General features: G+C 37.6%; 1 protein-coding gene across 3 annotated transcripts; it reads left to right on the top strand.

The window, feature by feature from the left end:
• Positions 1–1,378: 1,378 nt before the first annotated feature.
• On the top strand, positions 1,379–5,316 carry LOC133732801 (dihydroceramide fatty acyl 2-hydroxylase FAH1-like). 3 transcript variants are annotated; one of them, XM_062160387.1, is made up of 8 exons: positions 1,379–1,544; positions 2,324–2,425; positions 3,030–3,122; positions 3,634–3,830; positions 3,916–4,021; positions 4,383–4,529; positions 4,642–4,813; positions 4,890–5,065. In XM_062160387.1, the coding sequence occupies exons 2-7, from the start codon at positions 2,375–2,377 to the stop codon at positions 4,765–4,767; spliced, it is 720 nt and encodes a 239-aa protein (XP_062016371.1). In that variant the 5' UTR covers positions 1,379–1,544; positions 2,324–2,374; the 3' UTR covers positions 4,768–4,813; positions 4,890–5,065. The 3 variants fall into 3 exon arrangements, with proteins under 3 accessions (XP_062016371.1, XP_062016370.1, XP_062016373.1); XM_062160386.1 differs by lacking the exon at positions 4,890–5,065 and adding an exon at positions 5,099–5,316 and having other exon boundaries at positions 1,380–1,544; positions 2,354–2,425; XM_062160389.1 differs by lacking the exon at positions 4,890–5,065 and adding an exon at positions 5,099–5,316 and having other exon boundaries at positions 1,381–1,544.
• Positions 5,317–23,606: the final 18,290 nt, after the last annotated feature.

Below are 23,606 nucleotides of genomic sequence, written 5' to 3'. Positions count from 1 at the left end.
ATCATAAAATCAAATTAAATTGAAGTTGTGCAACCCTACTATATTTCAAAATTTGAAATGCCAGATCTGATGTTTGATGGGTTTGCTTTGGCTGCTCATGGTTTGAAAGTATATTTTAAACCGTTGAGCATCTTTCAATTATCTGCAGCCAACTGTCCAAAGGTGTGGTTGCACATGATGTGAAGCTAACGTCTTGCATCAAAGTCCAACGCTAAACATAAGTACCTCCGGTCCTACCGACTTGCCATACCCAAAAATATCTATGATATCGTAAGTTTGAATTAAAATAGAAAGACTATATTTCAAAGTCTCGAAAATGACTCACAGATATTATGCGTTGTGTAATATAAAAAAATATATTTTCTTTGCTATTGCAATGGGAGAAACTTTGATTTTCTTTGAAATTCCTTATAAAAATGGCAAAAGTGTTTTATAAAAAACATTTCTGATATTATTTGGTAAAGAGATCTCTTTGGTAAAAAGAGATCGAAGTGTTTTTTTATTTTTATTTTTTATTTTTTTATGAGTAAAAGTTTTGAACAGAGGAAGACGGTTCTACATCTCTGCACTAGGACAGACCCACAACCTCGACCACAAAAGATTGGCGTGAGATACGTACATGTCTCTACAACCCCCATGTATGGATTTTCGCAAGAGATTTCCAAATCCCACGACCCAATGCAGGGATGAAACCTTTTTTTTTTTGTGATTTTTGAATAAGCATTTTTACAAAAAAAAAAAAAAAAAAATTTATAAAAAACGTTACGTACTTCTAACAAAAATGTTATATTATATTTGTTGTTTTGTTGTACCCATCTCTGTTAGCTTTAATGTGTGTCGGGGAAGTTGTAACTCCATTTTTTGCTGTCCCTGTAGATCTTAGAGTTCAAGTTCAGGTCATTGGACCTTACGTTTAGTTACAAGCAGTCAACTTCAAACCGAATTGTTATTCTTACTCTGAGTGATTCTTGCGTGGGGCAGCCGCACCGCCACGTGGTGCGGCAGGCCAATCATTCCCCTAGCAGGGGGGTATTTTGGGTATTTCACATTTAAAAATCAGGGACAATTTCGGAACAAAGACAAAAATTTCTGAGATTTGATTGGGCAGCCGCACCATACACGTGGTGCGGCTACCCGCACCTAAGAATTGGCCTCTTACTCTTATAGTTTTACCTTCTCATTCAATAAAGTCCTTTCCGGCCAACTGATTCCGGTAAATCCTGTTAGATGAAAATTAAAATTGTTGTTGGTAAGGGATTGGGTAAAAGTGAAAAAAACGAATTGATGGCTGGCAAGGACAGGTGGCACACTGTCACTGACAACGGCTGAAAGAGAACGAGAGGCAAAGCTGTAAATCCGAAGGCTTCATATATGCGTTTTATTCTCACTCGCCTTCTCATCACGAGTTGGTTTCTGTGCGCTTAACCTCTTCAGCTCGTGGTCGCGGTCTCTGTTTTTTCCACCAACAAAAAAACCAAACTTTGCACTCTGACAATCTTTCTGGGGTTTTCCCAGTTGGTCCTGCATTGTACTAAAAAAAAAAGGTCAGTCTTTATCATTCTAATCTGTATGAATGCTCAGAAAGTTGTGAACTTGTATAGGAATTCTGCAAGTTTCTGTGCAAATTGGATCTGGGTTTTGTAATATTATACTGATCGTGTTAATTGTTGAACTGGGTTCTCTGGTGTTTGTGTATAAGATGCATTGTTGGATGAGGTTTTCTGTCTGGGTTTGTTTCTACTCTCCTGCATTGTGTCTTAAATTTGATATGTGTAATAAACCTCATAAATTCTGGGAATTTAGTTTCTTGGTATTTGATTTGAGGTCTCTTTGCTACCAAAGATCTATGATATGTAGAAATCTCCAGAACTGATTAAAATTATAAGTATTAAGTTGATGTCTAACATTCAAAGCAGTGTACTCCAAAAGATCGAAATGCATGATAGGGACTAAAAAGATTTGCTTAAGATTGCAACAAAATTGAGAAAGATATAACACTAAGAATGATTTGCCAATCTGAATCAGTTTAGGAGGTTGCCTCGAGCAGTTTAAAGTAGTTCCTAGTTGCATCGAATTGTTTCTACTTATTTATTTTGTTCACGTTAGAAGAATGTCATTGCCTGGATACACCGTGGTTGGAACTTGTGTCGCACTTTATAATGGTTGGTTATAGAAACAAGGAATAAGAAAACTAATGCAAAGGAAAGCCAAACCAAGAATGAACTAATTCAATGGATTAGACTGTACCACCTGCACTGCTGCAGCTCATCCAAAGTAGAGAACACCCTATCATTGCTTATTTGCTTGACTGTACATTTTTCAGGTTTTGAATTTATTTTTGTCCCCACTTCAGTTACTTAAGAAGCCTGCATAGATGGTCATCAAACCTTTTACCGTGGACTTGGATAAGCCTCTCGTCTTCCAGGTTACAATTCTTTACTATTGTTCTACATTTTGCACTTTTCTGCATGCCTGTTTTGTGTAAATTGTTTATTCGTATTTGAGATTCTTTATCCTTCATCTAATGAGTTTTGGTGCTATGTTTATGCACGTAAATATCCAGTAGCAGAATGGTTTTTCAGAAGTAGTTGTTATGTTTTGCTGGTTCTTAAGAATACACTGTCTTGCTTAATTGAAATTATTTTCATAAAGGTTACTTTCTTTTCTTGTCAAGTTAATTTAACCTCCAATGGTTGAAGGGTGGCAGAGGCCTTAGCTTGACTTCCTCCATATATTTGCATTTGAATAGTCATTAGAAACAATAGTATAAACGATTTTGTTGTAATTGCTATTTGCTAATCTTAACCACTTGTTTTTGAACTATGTGCGTTTTAAACATACTTTCTGAATTGCCAGTAAAATGAAAAACAAACTGTCTGAAACACAAGTATCGGTGATAGACATATACATGTATAAGAATATCTACTAATTCAGAAGACTTATTTGAAATATAATGTTTGTTGTGAATCAATCTTTTAGTTTTGTAATTCATCTCACTTTGACCTTCTACACCGCTGGGATTTTTTCAGGTTGGTCATCTTGGCGAAGCTTACAATGAATGGGTTCACCAACCTATTGTCAGCAAGGAAGGCCCCAGATTTTTTGCAAATGACTATATGGAGGTGTTACTTTAAGATCTTGCACTCATATAAATTCAAACAGGCACACAATACCTGAATACCACATAACTAAGTGCATGAAATATAAATATTGTGGTGCGGTATATAGTACAAGTCATAGCCTTTGTATTTCTCTTCAAAGTAATACAGCAAATTTGGATTTGGAAAACCTTCTTTGCAGTGAAAACATGTTGAGTAGGATTATACTATTTAGCATTGAAACTATAGAACATCTGTTATGGTTATAGAGCAGCAAACAAGCATTAATAACTGTTATTGTTTTAATAAGAGATTCATCTTCTTGACTCTTGACTCTAAAATCCTAAAATCTAATCCTAAATGAGTTGAAATAAAATGCATATGCTAAAAGTTTGTATATCAGGAATTTTTTTTTTTTTTTTTGCCAGAATCAGTTCTGCAAGTCTGTCATGATGTCTTTTATGTTAGTTCAAATGTTCGTAATCTTCTCATGAATACTGTTGTGGCCGTCTATTGACTCATAAACTTGAAACAGCTCTTGACCCGCACAGCATGGTCGGTGATTCCACTTGTTTGGCTGCCTGTAGTATCCTGGTTAGTCTCCATGTCTTTTCGAATGGGGCTTACTTTACCTCAGGTAGCTTTAGCAGTGGTTGGTGGCATCTTTATTTGGACATTGATGGAGTATGTTTTGCATCGCTTCCTTTTTCATATGAAAACAACAGGCTATTGGTTGGTTCTCTATCCCTCCCTGTGATCTCTTCCCTCCCCCTTTTTGATGTATTGGCAGCATCCATAATTTGGTCACTTTTTGTAGGGGAAACACCATTCATTATCTTTTTCATGGTTGCCATCACAAGCACCCTATGGATGGGATGCGCCTTGTTTTCCCCCCTGCTGCGACAGCTATTCTCTGTGTGCCGGTATGATCCATTTCACAATCTGATTAGACTAGTCTGTCTGAACACATAGCAATTAATAGGCTGACACTGATTGATCAGGCTAGGTGCAAATAATGTTTCTGAGTAATCTGCTGCTGTAGTACACGTTTAAGTTTCACCCACTTAAAAATTTATCTGAGTAATCTCGTGTTACTGAACTCAAATAATTTTTTGGAGTAAAAACTCTCATCACTTTGATAATTGCTAATGAAATTGCCGTATTCTAGTTTGAGAGTAATTTATGTTATGCAAATTATATTTCGTATATGAATCCTATCATTTATATTTACTACTTATGGATTTTATCTGCTGTTTCTGATATATCATGGTATATGTCTGCTAGTTTTGGAATACGTTTAGGCTTTTATCACCTCCATCAGTTGCTCCGGCTTTGTTTGGAGGAACCTTGTTGGGATATGTAGCATATGATGTCACTCATTACTACCTGCACCATGGGAAGCCATACAAAAGATTGACTCAAGATCTGAAGGTAACAATTTGGAGACTACTCAAGATGTCCCGTCTTCTCCTCTCTCTGTCATACTTGATAGTATCTCTTGCATTTCTAAGCCTTCATAAATGCCTGCGTTTATGTTTGACAGAGATATCACTTGAACCATCACTTCAGAAATCAAAGTAAGGGATTCGGGATCACTTCCCCTTTATGGGACAATGTTTTCGGAACAGTGCCTTCAACAAAAGCTGCCGAGAAAATGAGTAACCAGTAGCACTGGCTGGTTAACATGGATCTTCTTGCTACTGTTGTAGTAACTAGTAAGCCTTTCTGCCTCTCATATCTCATTTTCTAGCAACATCTTGCATTTTTTTATTTTATTTTTTCTTTTACTAGGCAGCTGGACTGCTGGAGTATAGTATTTTGCCTCACCTTTCTCTAAACCCAAAAATTGCCTGGAAGATAAAATGATTTTATGCAATGTACTGTAAACTTGCTTAATCACTATCTATATGATGTTTCATCCAAGTGTCCAACAACTTAACCACTTAGAGAACAATAACTTGCCGATAAATCCAGTTTACATTAGATTTTAACTGGTGCAGTATTTGGTGCTATGGAGCCTGACTGAGAAGATGACAATGACTCCATCAATACTTGAAGGACTTCTTGCTGCTTTGGATATGTAAAACTATTAAGGGGGTTTGGTTGCTTTGGCTCCATATGACCCCCAGAAACTGACTGCAATATTATTGTTCTTGTATCATGTATCCTTGTTACTACAATAGTAAATTGGAGATCTATGTTCGTGCTCTGCCTTTTATTATTCTTCTGCTTACATTCTCATTTGGATAGATTTTGAGTAGTGTAGAGGCATATTGTTTACTGATCTAAACTTGGATTTGGGAGACAAAGCATTACCATATAACTGTGAGCTGCTTATTCCTCTTTAGGAGACAATAACTAGCCGAGTACTATGTAGTCTCTACCCACCTCCACCTTCCTCCATCGGGGAGAAGATTGAGGAAGGCAAGTCAAATGTTGTCGGTACTCGATAGTAATTTTGCCATCAGTCACGGAAGGCATAGTTTGGCAGTTTCGATCGAGACTATTATACAGAATACAAAGCCTTGCGTTACAAGTTAACTACAATGTTTTAAATATCTCTACCCATCATCAACAATTGAATAACTTCTATATGGTATCAAAGCCATGATTTATTCAACCGTCACATTTGTTCCAAGCCATAACCAATCTTACTCTTATATTCTAACATTTAAGGATATGATCTTACTTCTGTAAGGAACGAATTTGCAATATTATTACAACAAAAATGTTAAGCATCAAATAATGTGTAGGAGATGGAAGACAGTTGGGAGTTACAGAGATACACAAACATGGTTTAACCACCAAATAATTGGAAACTTTCTTTTATGTACCGACGGTGTAAGTGGCTCAACACTTATAAATTGATCTCAACCCGTTAATATTAGAAATCAATTTTTTTTTAATAACCAAAAAATGTATTTGATGTATCCAATCATTCATTCATATTGGTGCAAGTGACGTCGGTGCTTTTAAAAAAAGAAAATAATTCCCCTAAATCTGTTGTTGTACGTTGAAGGCACCGATGGGAATAACAATGGTTTTCAAATCAAAATATCCCAATGCAAATGGTTTTCTGACACATCAGCACGAGAACTAGAATGTTGAAAATGTGTCAGCAAATGTCACTCTTAGAGCATATGCAGTAATGGACACTGCCTCAACTGTCAGGCCGATCACCCTCAGAGCATATGCAGCAATAGGCCCTACTTTTAGGCTGAAAAGTGCAAACCAAACTTTAGGCATAAAGACTGATATTGTGAATAGTATTGAGGGAAATGATAAAAGACTCCACTTTGGTTAGGGAATGATAAAAAAACTCCACCTTATTTCAATATTTCATTTTTTTTCTCCTTTTTAACCCGTATTTACCTTTTTAATCTTTACCGTTTCACTTTTACTTTTATCGTGGACAATATATATATAATCTTTTTCTGATGGAGCGTGGTGAGTCCATATTTTGAATTTATGATTTTAAGCATTTATTGCAACTAGAATTCATCCTCTATATTCGAACATAAACAGTTAATTTTTATTATTCATAATTTCAATCTTTACTAGAGTAGTATTGCTTACTATTTGCAAGGAAACTAGTAAAAAACTGCTAGAAGAACGAAAAAAGTTGAAAACTCTAAAAGATTTTAGATCAAGGCTTGATAGAAATACTCTAATTTATTGGGATATTATCTTCATAATTCAGAAAAAAAAAATCTACAGAATTGAAGAAAAATATTATCAAAGAAACTCTTGAAGAACAGCAAAAACCTCTTGATTATTTGAGTATTGGTTAATCCGCCCTAGCTGGTATCAAAGCTTGTTTTGCTAAAAAACAAGTAAGAAAAGTTTATGCGTCAGAGTTGGCTTCTCTTAACAAACAAAAGAGAATCTAAACTTAAAAATTATCAAGCCTTTTGCAGTGCAAAAGGAAGTGAAAAGTGGTAAGTGTGCTTTCAACAAGGCACATACTAGAAAATCAATACTCCGTTGAATACGTGTGTAGAGTTTTGAATACTCTATTCGACAAACATATTCATGTCCAAAGAGAGATTGGAGTAGAAGAGCTTGATCCTTCTAGACCAAGCTTGATTGAATTCCTAGATCATCTATCCAAGGACAAGAACTCTGAAAAAGTTACAGAGCAACTCGAGAGATTTAATCTAGCTAAGAATTAATCAACTTGAGGAATAAATTCAAGAGTAGCAAAGCTTGAAGTCAAGCTAGTTTACCTTAAAAAGAAAAACAATATCTTTCTAATATTGAAAAGAAGATAGTAAGAATTGAAAATCTTGCCAACCACATCCATCAGCAACCAGTTGAATTAAGAAATACTCAAGAAAACTTGAGAAACCTTTTAGAAACTCTCATATCCAGAATATGATGAATCAGAGAGTAGATGTAAAAGTAAGACAAGTAGATGGCAAAGCTTTAGGCTCTTGTCTTCCAACTAAATGACTTGCTAAAAATGTAGAAACAATAGTACATCAGCAAAACTATAATATAGCTTATCTCCAAGAGATAGGTGAAGACCTCGAAATCCAATTTCAAGAATTAAATAGCAGAATTTTATGTCTACAGAAGGCTGTAGAAAAAATAAAAGAAGGAGAGGACTGGGAAACAATTGATGAAGAAAAATTAGCACAAACTGTTGCTAATAAAATTGTTACCCCTCCATCAAAGGGAGAAAAAGAACTCAAGTTTAGCGAACCTAAACTCCTAACTTGGAAAAAGTCTAGAAGAGATGTTAAGATGCTAAGCAGGATTCTTAGCAAGAGAAGTATAGTTCCTCTACAGTTAATCAATGCTTAAGAATTTGAGTACAATGAAATTGAATCTAGTGTGCGAGAAGTCTGCTCCTAGATTTAAATTCAGTGAGATCTACTAAAGGGGATCTTTCATTTTAGACTCTCACAAGTTCAAAATGTTAGAATTAACTATCCCAGCCACAGATGGTGAGACAGACATCAGACTAATCACTCCTAAAGAAGTGAGTGAAGCATTTTAGAAAAAACCTTCTGACTTGATGCATATACTCTCGCAAGCGTACGAATCGTGTCAAGATAGGGAAGTATTAAGCCCAAAATTATCGTACCACGGGGATTAGGTGTTGGACCTAATCAAAATAATTGGCGGTAAGATGCCAAAAGCACACAAGAAAAATATAAAGTAAAATAAAAACTATAAACAATCAAGGCACCAAGCCTTGGCAATGCTCGGCCTAGCTCACACCAAGTCTATTCAAAGCCACTAACTTGTAGCCACAAGATCGGCATACACAAATGAGTCGATGGATTCAATGTTTGAGAGTTGATTTGAACTTAACAAAAAGTAATAAAATGCAAAGAAATTAATTAATAAAAGTGTAAACAAGATGAATGAGAATGTTGGGTGCTAGGGAGGTTCCTTCACCCAAATCTTATGTGTCGGAAGCTAATCTAACGTAGATGCAAATTTCCTACTTTGGCGGTAGTCGTATCCAAAGCGGTTCAAGGCTCAAGGACCGAAATTCCCTTTCATGGTATTCCTACTCCGGTTCAAGGGTCATAGAAACTCACTTGACATGAATTAGAGCCGGTTCAAGGGTCTCTAATTCACATCAAGAGGCCTAAAGATCGAGGAATTAGACTACTAAGCGACCCGCCCGCGCATTCAAGCAACGGGTGTAAATCACCATGCTTATAACCCCTCGAATACGAAATTGTAGGTTTCTAGCTTAGGAATTAGAGGGAGTCAAGCCTCTAACTCCATCCTAGACATGCTCAAAATACACACCCTAGAGTTGACTAGGCTCCTAGACATGCATTTTAACCCAACAAAAATAGATATAAGCATCAATCATATGAAAATTGCATCATTACATTAAAATAAGCATCTTTAACACAAGATTTGGACTAGGGCACACAACCCTAGCCTCCAACAACAAAACTACTCACTACCCATCATTAAACAAACATCAATATATATAATTTAAAGAGGAATAAAGTGAAGAGAAGTAGGAGTAACAAGAACAAGCCACAAATTGCTATAAAGCAATTATGGCTAGCCTTGATTTATGGCTCCCCACTTTTACCCAAATTTGATGTTGATGAAGCTCTTAATGCTTGGGCCTCCTCTTTGAATCTTGTGAAATTGATGAAGCTTTTTGGTGGAGTAGTGAAGAAAATGTAGAAAAATGGGTTGCTGGTGTGTATCTTGGTGAGGAGAAGAAATTGGTGAGAATGAAGAATTTTGGTGAGGTGGATCTTGGTGAGGAGAAGAAAAGATGAGAAGATTGAAGGTGGGTGGTTTCGGTGTTAAAGAGAAAAGAGGATGGAGTAGGTGGTTGCGGCACTGTGCTCACTCCCTGGTGCTCCCAATGCTAAGAGCAAGTGTAGCGGTTCTCTTTTGCCCGGGCTCCAGCAAGGAAAACTGACGTGGTGACCGGCCACAAGCAAAATTGGTCCTCCACCGGTGAAAGCTTGCCCAGCCAATTGTTGGCTTTTCTTGACTGAGGCAAAAAAAAAAGGCAACAGGGTGACTTTTTTCTTGACTGGGTGAGGGGCTACCAGCTCGGCCCAAGGATTCACGTGGCTGACGTCATCAGCAGACCCTCCACTGCAACGCGCTGAAGGCAGCGACTGGCTCACGAACGGAGGACGCGTGGCGCCGCAAAGGCAGGTCGAGTGACTCCATTCGCTTGTCGTGTAGCGGATCTGCAGGGCTGCCTAACGGTCATGAAATCTGATCCGTCCATTTCAATTAAGAAGAGGATCCAACGGCAAATAATTAATAACCACTATATATATAACCAGTAAAATAATTAATGAACAGTGTTGACTGGTCAAGAAAAAAAACGGGTGGAAACCCATGTCCAGTGGAGTGAACAGTAACTTGACTGGTCGAATTCTTGACTTTTCGACCTTGACATTTCTTGACTACGGGTGAACTTGCTCTAAGGGTTTTTAATTGTGGCTGGCTGAGCGACAAGGAAGAAAAATGGATGAGGAATTGATGGCTCAGATTTAAGAGGAAAGAATATGGCCAGTGACGTGTGGCTAGGATTTAAGAGGAAATTATGATCTCTTCTTCTTTCTGCCACGTGTCACCTGATGGATGGTGGAGATGATTAATGTTAATCAAGCCCTTGCCATTTCTTCTTTCTGCAGGTACACAGCCCACGTGCCACCTCTTGGGTAATTAAACATAATTACCATTTCTTTCTTCCATCTAATTAATTGTTGACTACAATTAACTGTGTCGATACTTTTGTCTTTTTATCGAAACTTCATTTTGCTCCAATTTCGCACAATTTCTTCCGTAATCCACAACTCAGCTTATTTACTACAAAATAAATAAAAATGGATTAATTACATAATAATTGACTTGACGATTAACTTAATTCTAGCGTTTAGAACGTAATTACGCATAGAAATGCGTGTAATCACCTTCCTATATGCATATTGGTGCAGTTCAAGTAGGAATAAAACTCTTGACAAGAGATGGGATAGACTGCTTTGTTCTTTGTGTCTTACAAGGCGATAAAATAACAGACTTTAAAAAGAGGTTGTTAGGAACTATGGAAGCTTCATTATGCAATCAAGAGGCATATTTTAATGCCTTCCCTGCTAGTTTCACTACTCATCTGAGAGATGCAGCCCACTGTCTAACATTCAAGGCAGATGGTATCTCTATGAAGAAAGGAATGATGGAGCTTGCAATAGACTATCGAATCTATTACAAATTGATGAGTTCGAATGTGACTCCTAATATCAGGTTTTTAAACATTCTCGGTATTACTACATATGTCCTCATTAATCCAAGAAATAATTATCAACAGAAACATGTCACTCAATGGCATGAAGTTTCTTTTGAAGAAAATGGAATCTATCACCTACTGTCAAGAAAATTCAAAGCACTAATGCCAATGTTTATGCAGACATGCATGGAAGGAAAAACAGCCTACAATTCCATAGGCCTTCATTTGCTAATTATGAAGAAGCTTGCACTTCCGAAAGTAAGTCAACCTTTCATGAAGAATCTTTTGAAGAAGAAGATAATAAAAGACCTATAAAGATGTTTAAAGCAGAAGAATTAAAAGAATTATATGCACAAGCTGAGACTTGTGAATCCAAAAAAGGATTAGAGAAAATTGTGAAAAGAATTTCTCAAATCCAACTAGGAAAGAATAAGAGAAAGCTTTTGCCTTATCAAGCAAAAGAAGAACCAGGAACATCTATGAAAACTGAGGAAAATGAAAGGTCATCTCTTTCACGTCAAGAATATCAGAAAATAATTCAAAACATTACAAATCATCCTACAAAGGTTGTTAGAGAAGAAAAGATCAAGCTTCCTAAAATACAAGCTCCTACAGGAAGAAGTGGAGAGAGAAGCTCTCAGAAGTATATTCCTTCATAACACAAATCTTTGCATTTCTAATTTTTTTTTTCTAACTTGAATAAATTTTCTTCGTTTTTATCTTGAGAAATGAATGAATTTTCTTTTAAAAAAGAAAAAATCTAAAGATTTGAAAATGAAGAAATTATAACGTATAAAGGCTCCAATTTTAACAAAAAGAAAAAGAAAATCTTATTATTACAATAACTAAAAAGCCTTAATCTTATTGACAAAACATGTCCAACAAAATCAGAAAGCCTTAAATTTAAGTGAACAAAGCTGATTTGGACAAAAAAGCCTAAAAAAGGCCCTCAATTTCACTGGGCACAAACTTTGGACTAAGAGGCCTCAAGTTTTTCAAAGTCTCTAACTAACTATTGGGCCAAATAGTCATATACCAGGCCTTGTTTTTTTTTTTTAGAATTTTTTTTTTTGACATTGTTCAAGTGAATCCAAAATATGTGTCTGGCCCAAACTCTAGGTTACTTGACATAGTTGTAATAGGGTTTTGAATTAGAGATATTCTCAGAGTTATCCGATTAATTGTACGATTATCTTTCCTTGTACAACTCTGATTCTATGTCTTGTAATCCTCTATATAAAGAGGCCCTTATTATCAATGAAAGTACGACTTAATTCTCTCCCAATTTAGTTTTCCTTAAATATGTTTTCAACACGAAGCCCTAACCCTGAAACAAATAGCCAAACCCTGATTCAAGAAGCTAAAACCCTAAATTTGAATACAAAACCTTGAAGCCTTTTCTGCCTCCACCTCACACCTTGAAGCCCTCCACACCAGGAGTCCAGAACCTGCGGCAGAATAACCAGAACCGGCCGGAAACCTACCAAACCGGCCACCGGAAGCTCCAAACCACCCGCAACAAATACTCAACTGGTTCACCACCTTCCGGACATCCAATTGCTACCAAATTTTTCTAGCGACAGCGCCTTGGTCTCAGGATCCAAGAACCGGAAATTTTTTTCCTGGAACCGGCTTTAAAGATTCCGAACCGACCACTAAAAGCAACTGCACCGTTGAACCGCCAGAGAGAAGAAAAAAAGGGAAAGGAAAAGAAGGCAGTCGAGAAGCCCAAGCCCAGAGGCTCACTTAAGCAGGCCCACTGCCCGCCAGGCCCACGTCAGCACGCCACGTAAGCCATCCACGTCAGCTCCGGAGACAAGTCACCTCCAGCGACTTTAATTTTCCGGCGACTTTTTCGTGCCAAATTTTCCAACGACCTATTTCAAGGTATTTTTTACTAAAAGTTTCCGTTTTTTGAGTTTTTATTCAATTTCTCTTCTTTTTCTTGGGGACTTGCAAACTCCCTTCTTCTACCTCCCTTTTTTCATCATAGGGGAGACCTAATGAAGCCGAACTGTGGGGGTTCGTGCTCACTCCAAGCTTGGAGCTTGTAGAGTCCTCCAAACTTAGAGTTTGTTGAAAAGTTATGATCGACCACAAACACATCATTGTTTCGATCTAATTCAATTCCTCTTGGAATCGGATTTCTTGGAAGCGACTACGCTAAGAAATCCCTAATTTCTTGGAAGCGACTATGCTCAGAAATTCTATTGTTTTCGTGGTAGCCCTTTTTTGCTCCGAAACTAACCCTAATTTCTTGTTCTCTTTTAGGATGAGTAACCTGAACAAACTGGACTTCGTTCCATTGGAAACAACTGGCTCTGGATATCACAAGTGGGTTCGTGATGTCCGCCAGCATCTCAAGGCCGATGGAATCTTGGATACGATTCTCGAGCCTAGCCAAGACGTGATAACTGTTGAGCAAGCTCAAGCTTTGGAAGCAAATAAAGCAGCCTTGGAGGCAAATAAGGCGAAAGTCATCATCCCAATGACTCATCATATGGATGATTCGCTCCAGTACGAGTATATGAATGAAGAAGACCCTAGAAGGTTGTGGGTCTCACTCGATGAAAGATTTGGCAATGTCCGTGACTCCCTGCTTCCTGACCTAGAAGTGAGATGGCATAGCCTCCGCTTTTGTGATTCAAGACAATTCTTGAATACAACTCGGAAGCACTTTGCATTAAATCCTTGATGGAATAATTCTGTGAAAAAGATATCACAGATGCGATGTTGATTGAGAGGACTCTTCTACCTTCCCCGTCTCTGCTTTGACGGTTGCAAAGAACAATCGAATCGATGTTACTACAGGACGGATCACAAGGTTTCATGAGCTCATTGGAGCTATGAATGTCGCTGAAAAGTATGACAACATCCTTGTGAAAAACTATAATTTGAGACCCGTGGGAACAGCGCATATTCCAGAGTCCAATTATAGTCGCGCCCCTAAGGGAGGGAGCCAAGAGCGAAACCCTAAATCTAGGGACAATTCTGGATGTTCTGGTCCATATTCTTGCTCTAATGAGGAAGGTGACCGCCAAAATAGGCGGACATAGAACCGAAGAGGTCAACGTGGAAAGAGAGAGAGAGGCAACGCCTCTGGTCATGTTGGTGGTAGTGCCATGTTGGTGGCACCACCAACACTAAGAGCCATCCTAATGACGCTTTCAAAGTGCCTCAATCAATGGAGTCTGAGCACATAGATGTATATTTCCGATGTGGAGTGTCCGGTCATTAGGCACATATTTGTAGAGCTCGCGGAAATATCGTCACCGCCTACAAAGCATATTGTGAAGCAAGAGAAGCTCACTATGTGGAACAAGAAGATCAAGAAGATGATCTAGAGTGAAGGGTTGAAGACTTAAAATCTAGCTGGGATCAATAGATCGCCAAATCTATTTAAGTCTTTATTTTTCCAAGAGATGTAATAGGCAATTGCCATATACTTTGTAGTAAATGCCATTGGTTTAGTTTTTCTTCACATAGGCTCATCCAAAATGAGTGTGATGTCTAGGAAGGTTTTGAGATAAGTGGTACTTAAGTGAGCTTTGCTCCACCGACATCTCTCTACTCACCTGGTCATATTTATTTTGGAGTTACCGAAAGAAGTCAAACGACTACCTTTGTTTTGCATTAGCTAGCATTTGGATTAGATTCTCCTAATGGTTAAGGGACAATGATGTGCTCCGTTGGCTTATGAATACAATTTTGAGTTCTTTTCATTATGACTCCATTTTGATTCTGAGCATATTTCTTTGTGACTATGATGACTGGGCCATCAGTATTAATTCAAGGACATGGAATAGCCCAAGTTCTCCTTGCCAAATGGCACCTTGATTACTGTCACAGAAACTCTCTACGCTCCTAGGGCAAATCGCATCTATAAATAGTCAACGGATTCCATGCGAAAACGCATGTAGAGAACATAAATGAGTTCCTTTGCAATACCTCTAATGATTGCAAACAAAGGCACATCTTAGAGAAGTTTATGTGTCTCTCTAGTGGACTCTATGTCTCTATTCGAGCTATTAAATCCAATAAAGTCATGAGAGAAGTTCTCTTGGATTTAGAAACATATTGGCTTTGTCACGACAGGATAGATCATCCTGGTCATGATATGATGATCCATCTACGAAAGACTTCACACGGACATCCATTCTCTCGAGCGAAACGAAGCATGAATCAAAAGTTGATTCCTGGACTAAGTGTGACTGCCGCCGCCGTCCACCACCAGTCTAGGGCTGACACTGTCCCTATCCATGATGCCTTGGATGGCGTCCATCATGGTGATTGCGCCCTAGGTGATGCTGCAATCACAAACTTTGCTTCAAATAGCCTTTTAGACGCTCAGGCCCACCTAAAATTCTCATTGGTTGCTTTTAAAGCCTCTCGCTCATTTTACAAAGTCTGTTCCTTTGGGAAATTAAGACTGAGACCATCCTATGCAAAGGATATGAAAATACTCATTCTATTCTAGAGTCCGTGGGGATTCTGTGGACTAGTTCAACCAACTTGCGGACGTTTAAATACCTCATGATGTTGATTGACAAGCAAACACGCTGGTCACGTGTTGTGCCATTGTCCACTTGTAATGCTGCTTATGCTACACTCCTAGCACATATCATATGACAACGGGCTCACTCCCCGGATCATCCTATTCAGTCAATTGGATTTGACGATGCTAGAGAGTATACATCGAATACTTTCGATGGTTATTGCAATGAGACTGATGTTTGACATCATATTCCCATGAACACACCCAAATGGTCTTGCGGAAATGACTACGATGGTAGCCCAGATATTGGTAATGCGCACCAATCTGCTTGGGGTGATGCAATATCGCATGCAGTTATGCTAATTCGTCTACGACCCACCGCCACTTAATCTATCTTTGCGTTACAGCTAGTGACTAGGTACAAATATTTCGTACTTACGCACATTTGAGTGAGCCATTTATGTGCCAATTGTGCCGCCACAGCGCACTATGATAGGTCCTTACAGACAAATGGGCAACTTAGTTGGATTTGAGACTCCAACAATCGTCCGCCACTTAATGCCCTTGCAAGGCGATCTCCTTACTGCTAGATTTACGGGTTGTCACTTTGATGAGGCAGTCTTCCCGTCGTTAGGGGGAGATAAGAACACGAATGTTTAGCAGGAACAACATGAATTGTCGTGGACTGTCCCTACTATGTCTCATCTCGATCCCTGTTAAAGTGACGAGATCACACATTTGCTGCAAATATGCCTGCAAGGAAGGACGTCCCTACGAGAGGACGTAGCACGACCCTACACAGAGGTAGGCATGACGCCAACGCCAAAGAGAGTGGCACTCTGGCGTTATAGGTCATGGCCCCAGCTAGGATGCATGGGAGGCCTGTGGGTTCGAATTATACTTTGGCACAAACCAATCCTTGGATCATCGACATTCGAAATCCATCTCATGAGAATCTTCCGGATTATGGTTATTGTTGGGGGACGTCTCAATGTCAGAACCTTTTCCTGAGAATATAGAGCTCTATGAAAATTATACTAGTGTACATGAGACGTGGGATAGAAACTCTATCATAATTGATGATGTAGTCGCGCATTTCGTTGCGCATGAGTTTGTTAAGTCTGATGATATCGAACCACGCTCGGTTGATGAATGAATGCCAACGTAGAGAAATTTGGCCTAAATGGAAATATGCGATCTAGGTTAAGTTGGATTCTCTAACGAAGAGGCAGGTTTTCGAGTCAGTGATGCCAACACCTCCTAACATAAAACCTATTGACTAATGGGCCTTTGTTAGAAAGCGTGTTGAGAAAAAGAGATGGTAATCTCACCTTATAGAGCAAAGCTTCTCACCAAACGCCCTGGAATCGACTACGATGAGACATATTATCTCGTAATGGATGTCATCACTACAAAAAAAAAATTGCAATAGCCACGGCGCCTTCCCATCGCCAAAAGTTGTTTTGCTGTCGCAAAAAAGCATTTGCGACGGCTCTGCGACGACAAAGCTTCTGACGCCGTTGGTGGCGTCGCCAATACCTTTAGCCACGGCAAAATGCCATCGCAAACCACTTTTGCGACGGCAAAGAGATTTGCGACACTTACTCTGCGACGGTTTCATGCTACCCCTAATGCCGTTGCAATTTCAAAATTTACTACGGTAAATTTCCGTCGCAGCATAATTAATATTAAGATAATTATATTACTTCCCGCCAAAAAATTTTCCTGCCAAATTTGTTTCCCGCCAATATTTTTTCCTGCCAAATTAATTTGCTTCCCGCCAATTTTTCAATAGCAAATTTTGCTACGGTCTCGTTTCTGTAGCTTCGGTGTGGTGTTATATAGACATATATTCTTGGCTATGGCAATTCACCGATGCTAGTAGCCAACCAACATTTTTTTTTTTTAACAAAACCTGTATTTTTGCAACATCCAAAAATGGGATAACAATATCAATAGACAACACATATATTGTTCATTAACTCATCTATTTCATTGCAATGTAATTAAGTTGCTGCACTGTCAGAATATGTAATTACAAGAAGTACAAAGTTATGCCCAAAACCAAGCACCTAATGAAGACAACCAAGAGTAACACTTAACAAAAATTCCAATATTGCACTATCAGAATATGTGCAATAACATATTGAAACTCAGTCAATTGCTCTATCACTGCTTGAATCTGGATTCCCTTCTTCTCCTATAGACTCCCTCCGAATTTCATGGTCACTAGTTGCATCTGGAACCTAAGACATCAACAAAAAAGAAAAAAAAAAGATATATCATGTATAGCTTTGCATATCACCCTTTTCAATGTCACACCATAACTCAATTCCAATAATTAATATCGCAGGTTGCACCATTCTTTATAATCATATTTCAAAGAGAATGACAGTATGAGAGGAAATTTCAAACCAAGTGTCAGTAAAGCTAGTGTTTCTTTTACGTACAAGTTGATACTAGTATGTATATTCATCATTGATAAATTAACAAAGGTATATATGTGAACAATAGCAAAGGGCAAACAGATCAAACAAATATTGGCAATAATGTATCACTTGAAACAATTCTAGGACTTAGAACAATATGATCATAATAGAACATTATGATCCACCTGCCTACTACACACATACAGAACTACCAAAATTTACCTACTTAAACAAGGAAAAACATCCCACTAAAAAGACCTTTTAGAGACCTTTATACAAAACCAACATATGACGTATATAGGGAAGCATATTAAACTAAACAATTCTTGCGAAAGCTGAATATATCTTGTCACCAGCTAAATATTTCTTGTCAAAACAAACTGAAATCTCAATGTCTCCGTATTACTTCATATTTCTTGTCTTGCTATATTATCTCATCAATACCATCTAATAAATTGTGCACATTAAATAAGAGCTAAATATTCAAGCAATTATTCTTGCGATGACAAACCTGTCCATTTTGATCTGTGCATCTCCTCTCTTTGTTCTCCAAAAAATCAATTTGAGCTTGTAGCATATTAAGCTGATCCTGAAACTTTTTTGCCACAGATTCAGTTACTTTTTGTATTATATCATCAGTGGTTTCAGAGGAATTTGGTGCATGTGGATAGACAAATCTTCGAGGCACGCCATATCCATAGGTGCGACAATATCCATGGCCATCCTCTCCAATCAATTCATGAAATATACGGTCTTTGACAGCTTGAAGGTTCCTTTGGTCCTCAGGTTCTAATAAAAGTCGTTTTTCATAGTCTTCCTACATTCAAGTATAGAATTACCAGCTTGAAAAAGGAAATATAAATTACAAACTGAAACATTATCATATAATATACTAAAAATAAAGCTTACAAGGACTTGGACTACTTCTGGTTTTGACTGGTCTCGTGCTTTTTTCCACACATTCATCTTATCAGTTTCTTCTCCATTTTGCTCCATCTATCAAGTACAAAATAATAGCAAACTGAATCTATATTCCAGTCCAAATTTCCATATTTTCAGATTTCAATACAAGAAGCAAATTTATAGATCAAATGGACAACAAGAAGAAACTCATCTCCTACCGAAGAAACACATAAATGTAGAATGAAGTGGAATACCTCAAATCTTAATTGAGCAAAGTGTTTTCGACCAGTAGTATGAACTGGTCCACGAAGCTCCCTATTGATAGAGTTTCTTCTTGCTATCATCTGCAACATCAATCTCAAGGTTAAATGGTAGTGATTCTGGTATTCGATAATCTATTTATAAATATTGTGCCACTAGTACCTTAGCTTCCTCACTACTCCAATAGGCAACTAGCTCACTCCATTGCTCTGTCACAATATTGGCAGGAACTTTTGAAAGAATATCAGGATCTTCTTTGTATTTCTCAAAGAAGTTGAGTTTCGTTTTACTTTTATGATCCTTCCACATATTATTGCAACATCTCAAACATACAGTTTTATATCCTTCTGGAACATTCAGCAAATTATCCTACGAAACATTGATAGGTTAGGATTAGTCTATACTTGAAACTAGTACTTTTAAAATCACTAATTGGAAAACAAATCAAAACCAAAAACTAATTGGAAATACATGGAATCGAGTTTTTTTTTTTTTTTTTTTTTCATTCTAGTGTTTACCAACAAATATAAATGACATATATACCTTAACTTCTTTCCATATTCCATCTTTCACTTCAACTCCAACAGACTTCCAATCAATTATTGTTAGGGGAATTCTTTGGCCATCCCTTACAATTTGTCCCAACTGCGACTTTAATTGGGCAGCCCTATCTCCCACAGGCTGGAAGGTAGAATCAAACTTGATTTCGACTTTAACTCCAGTATTCCATTCTGAGATACCCTTATTTTGACCTCTGGAACTTTCAGCAGTAGCTTGTACTTCCATCTCTAACCAAGTTTTAAAAATATCAAATTGTAACTTTAAAACAAAAATTACTACATCACAAATATATTAGATATTGATGTACCTGCTGGTGGAGATGGTAGTGCAGGGGGTGGCGGTGGTCGAGGAGGAGGTGGCGGGGGAGGAGATGGTGGTGGCAAAAGTCAAAAACTGATCTATTCCATTATAATATGATGGAGAATGCCTATCTGCTAAATCTATCCACGATTTGTCCATATTTATTCTTAGCAATCAGATTGAATATCTACGTCAAATAGCCAAGCAAAATACAGTTTATTAAATAATAACCATGACTACCAACCAAACCAAGAACTTTAAACAATTAACCTAAGTGAACAAGCATTGCATACAAGTGAGCTGGCATCAAAGTACAATACAAAAAGACTATAAATCCCTAATATATACTCTAGTATAACAATAATCTGATACGCATAAAAGTATACAAATTGATTATATATAGGTAAGAGGGCAGAGTAGCATGCTTATGAAGTGAGTGAGTATGGACACAAATAATGATCGAAATTTTAAATAATTAAGCTTTGTTCAAATATACATTAAAAAAAATATAAAAGCAGCAAACAAAAAAGATAAAGTGGATAACTTCTGCATTTACTCCCAACAATCTCATCAGGGCCGGTCCTGAGAATTCAGAGGCCTAGTGCGAAAATTTGACCAAAACCTTATGTTCATTGCATAATGACTTAAAAAAAAATGAATGGGTATAATAAAATAGGAAAGTAAAAAACAAAAAACAAAAAACAAAAAAAGGAAGAAAGGAAGATTAAAAAAGAGAAAGAGAAAAGGAAAAATAAATAGGGACAGGGAAAGTAAAAAAAAAAAAGGAAGGAAAAAGAAGAAAGGAAGATTAAAATACGGAGCTTGGGACTCAAACTCATGACAAGGGAATGAAGGCCCGCGCACGCCTTTACCAACCTACCAACTAGACTACACAAGCTTTAATGGTTTTGTAAGGAACTAAAATTATTATATTCACTATACATATATATATATATATATATGTATGTATATGTATTTGAAACTCGAAGTCGGAGGCCTCCCATTTTCGGAGGCCTTGTGCGGTGGCACTACCTGCACACCCTCAGGGCCGCCCCTGAATCTCATAGACATCCAAGACATGAAAAGATAAGGCTTACCTGGAATTAGACTCAAACCATTAATGACGAGTGGAAGATAGAGGATAGAGAATAGAGGACAAAGCAGACTAGCCTCCGAGTAATATCCAAAGAAGCTGCAAAGCCAAACAATTAATAAGATGCAAACAGATTATGAAGTATCAAACTACATGACACATTTTTTTTTTTTTTGAGAAGACAACTAAGTGAGAACAGATCTATACAATATTCAGCTTATTGCATGTAATACTAGCAAGGCTGCGTTCACAGAAAGAACTAGTCTCAATAACTATTGCCTCAATCATCGTCCTAGGAAGGAACGTTAATGCCAGTACACATAAAATTCGTAGTTCGAATCCTGGGGAATACGATTTGAAAACCAAAAACGGCAAAGCAAATTTTCTGCGAGACTTTAAAATTCAATTGAAAACATTTAGGGCCTGAAAACCATTACACACAAAGTCCACAAGATAATATTATAAGGATAAATCTAACATGCCATAATGATTAGAGCTACAAACCTAATATATGCACCCATCTAGGCAATCATGTAGATCACACAACATCCGTAACAAAAAAAACATAAGAAATTCTGAAAAAAATATTAGAAGAACTTACGTGCTCCTAATAGTCAGGCAATCTTCCTTTTGCTTTCCCTTCACCCATCAGTAGCTGAAACAAGAGATGAGCCCACAATTAAAAATAATACAGATGCTATCAATTCAAAACAAATTCCAATGCCAACTAAAAGTTTTCTTTGCTTTTGAAAGAAGATGCAAAACAGATATACAATTATGCATGCAAGGTAATTGCAAATCTTAGCAAGCACATTGGTAAAAGAGAAAGCAAGAGTACCAAAGAATGGCCAATTAACAAAGGAAGCCAAGAGGAGATGCTATTCTACATAATATGACAATTAAAAATTGAAGACAAGTTGATAAAGAAATAGCACATATATTCGAGTTCCACATTACATTAGTTCTATCTCTTATAAAGAAATAGCACATTATTAGCTAATCAAATTAAACACTAGCCAACTAAACCAAGTATATATCTGTTTTCATTCAGAGAACCCCTACAAGCTATAAAAGGCCACTACTCATAATACATATAAATATCCAAGTATCAAAACCAACCACTGAATAGGACCACGGAAAACTAAAACATAATCACAAACACATGCATATACCATTTAGCTGAAAGCTTCAGCAATTGAATTAACCCATATAGTGATAAACAAAACCAGAGCTATTAATTACTCAGGGCTTGAAAACCATTCAGGGCCAAATTCAAATTAAAAGATTTAGGGTCTGAAACCATCTAAACGAAAAGATTAAACAACCGAGATATCTCTATCTACCATGTGAAGGAGTAGAGCAGGACCAGTGCTTTGAATTCTCCACAGAGCAAATTGAAGTCAGCTCCATTCATGTTGAGATTTTCAGTACCAAATCGACATACCCAAACACTCAATTGACATACCCAAACACCAAAACCATCAAACATAACGGTTCTTCCACAAATAAGCAAAATTGAAAGTGATTTCAGATACACAAACAAATTTTCTATACTTGGTTTCTCTCAGACAACAAAAATCTCATCTCTTTCATTTGATAATTTGAACTAACCGAATTGAACCCACTGATGGGAGAGAGAAGATACATACCCAGAGAGCGAGAGAGACGAAGGTGAGTACTGCGTATGAGGTTTTTGAGATTTAGATGAGTCTTCAGAGAAGAGTTTTTGGGTTGAGGGGAGGGGAAGATGGAGTATGAGGTTTCATTCTTCAGGAAGATTGAGTTTTTTGGGTTCACTATGGCGCGCGGTTATTTTTCGTTTCCCCGCCCCTTGTGAAGCTAGGTCAACTTTGATTCTGATTTTAAGACCCAAATAGTATAAAAGAAAAATATAAAAAAATAAAAAAAAACTACGGCAACTATAGCGTAGCAAGAATCAGGACAAATTTAACTACGGCATTAAAGATGCCGTCGCAATTGTATCAGTTTTTATGCCACGGCGTTAATTTGCTGTCGTAAACCAATTTTAATTTTGTGACGCCTTGTTTCCTGTAGCAAATCTATGACCAATGGCGACGGCATTTTTGAGCTGACGCTAACTGCGGTAGCCGTTGCAATTTTTTTTGTAGTGCATTGCACTCCACTACCCTGTCAGTTTGGTAGTTTCCGAATAACTAAACATGCAGCTTACAAATGTGGTCACTACGTATCTCTATGGGGATCTAGATAAGGAATGTACATGAAGGTTCATGGTGAACTTCATTTGCCCAAGTCAAGTGGCTCTAGACCACGGAGCGCGTTTACATAAGGTTGAAACGCTCACTAAAGTGACTACTTGATTGGGAAGGGATATGTCCGCGCGTTTCCATAACAAGTTTCAGATTCTATCGCGGTTCATGTTGGATATGATCTTCATTAAAAGCCCTTAAAGAGTTAAGGGAAACCGCTGAACACTTGAAATCCGAGTTTGAGATGAAGGATTTTGGGAGAACACGATTATGTCTCGGTTTGGAACTTGGGCATCGTGTTGATAGATACTTAGGTATTTTGACAAGGTCAAGCCTTCAAGCACCCCCATGATCTTGATCCTGAAAAAGATCCTCTTCGTCCAAAGGATGATGACGAAGACGTGCTAAAGGCAAAAGTGTCATGCTTAAGTACAATAGGCGCATTATTGTACTTAGCTCAATGCACAAGACTGAACATTTCATTTGCAGTGATCTTGTTAGCTAGA

Source organism: Rosa rugosa, chromosome 2 (genome assembly GCF_958449725.1).
Source record: "Rosa rugosa chromosome 2, drRosRugo1.1, whole genome shotgun sequence".
NCBI classification, from domain to species: Eukaryota; Viridiplantae; Streptophyta; class Magnoliopsida; order Rosales; family Rosaceae; genus Rosa; species Rosa rugosa.
Note: the sequence above shows the minus strand (reverse complement) of the source record. Positions and strands in the feature narration are given on the sequence as shown.

Coding starts and splice junctions, on each gene's coding strand:
- LOC133732801 (XM_062160386.1), top strand. CDS start 2,375: ATGGTCATCAAACCTTTTACCGTGGACTTGGATAAGCCTCTCGTCTTC. Junction 3,831..3,915: donor ATGAAAACAACAGGCTATTG/GTTGGTTCTCTA, acceptor CACTTTTTGTAG/GGGAAACACCATTCATTATC. Junction 4,530..4,641: donor GATTGACTCAAGATCTGAAG/GTAACAATTTGG, acceptor TATGTTTGACAG/AGATATCACTTGAACCATCA.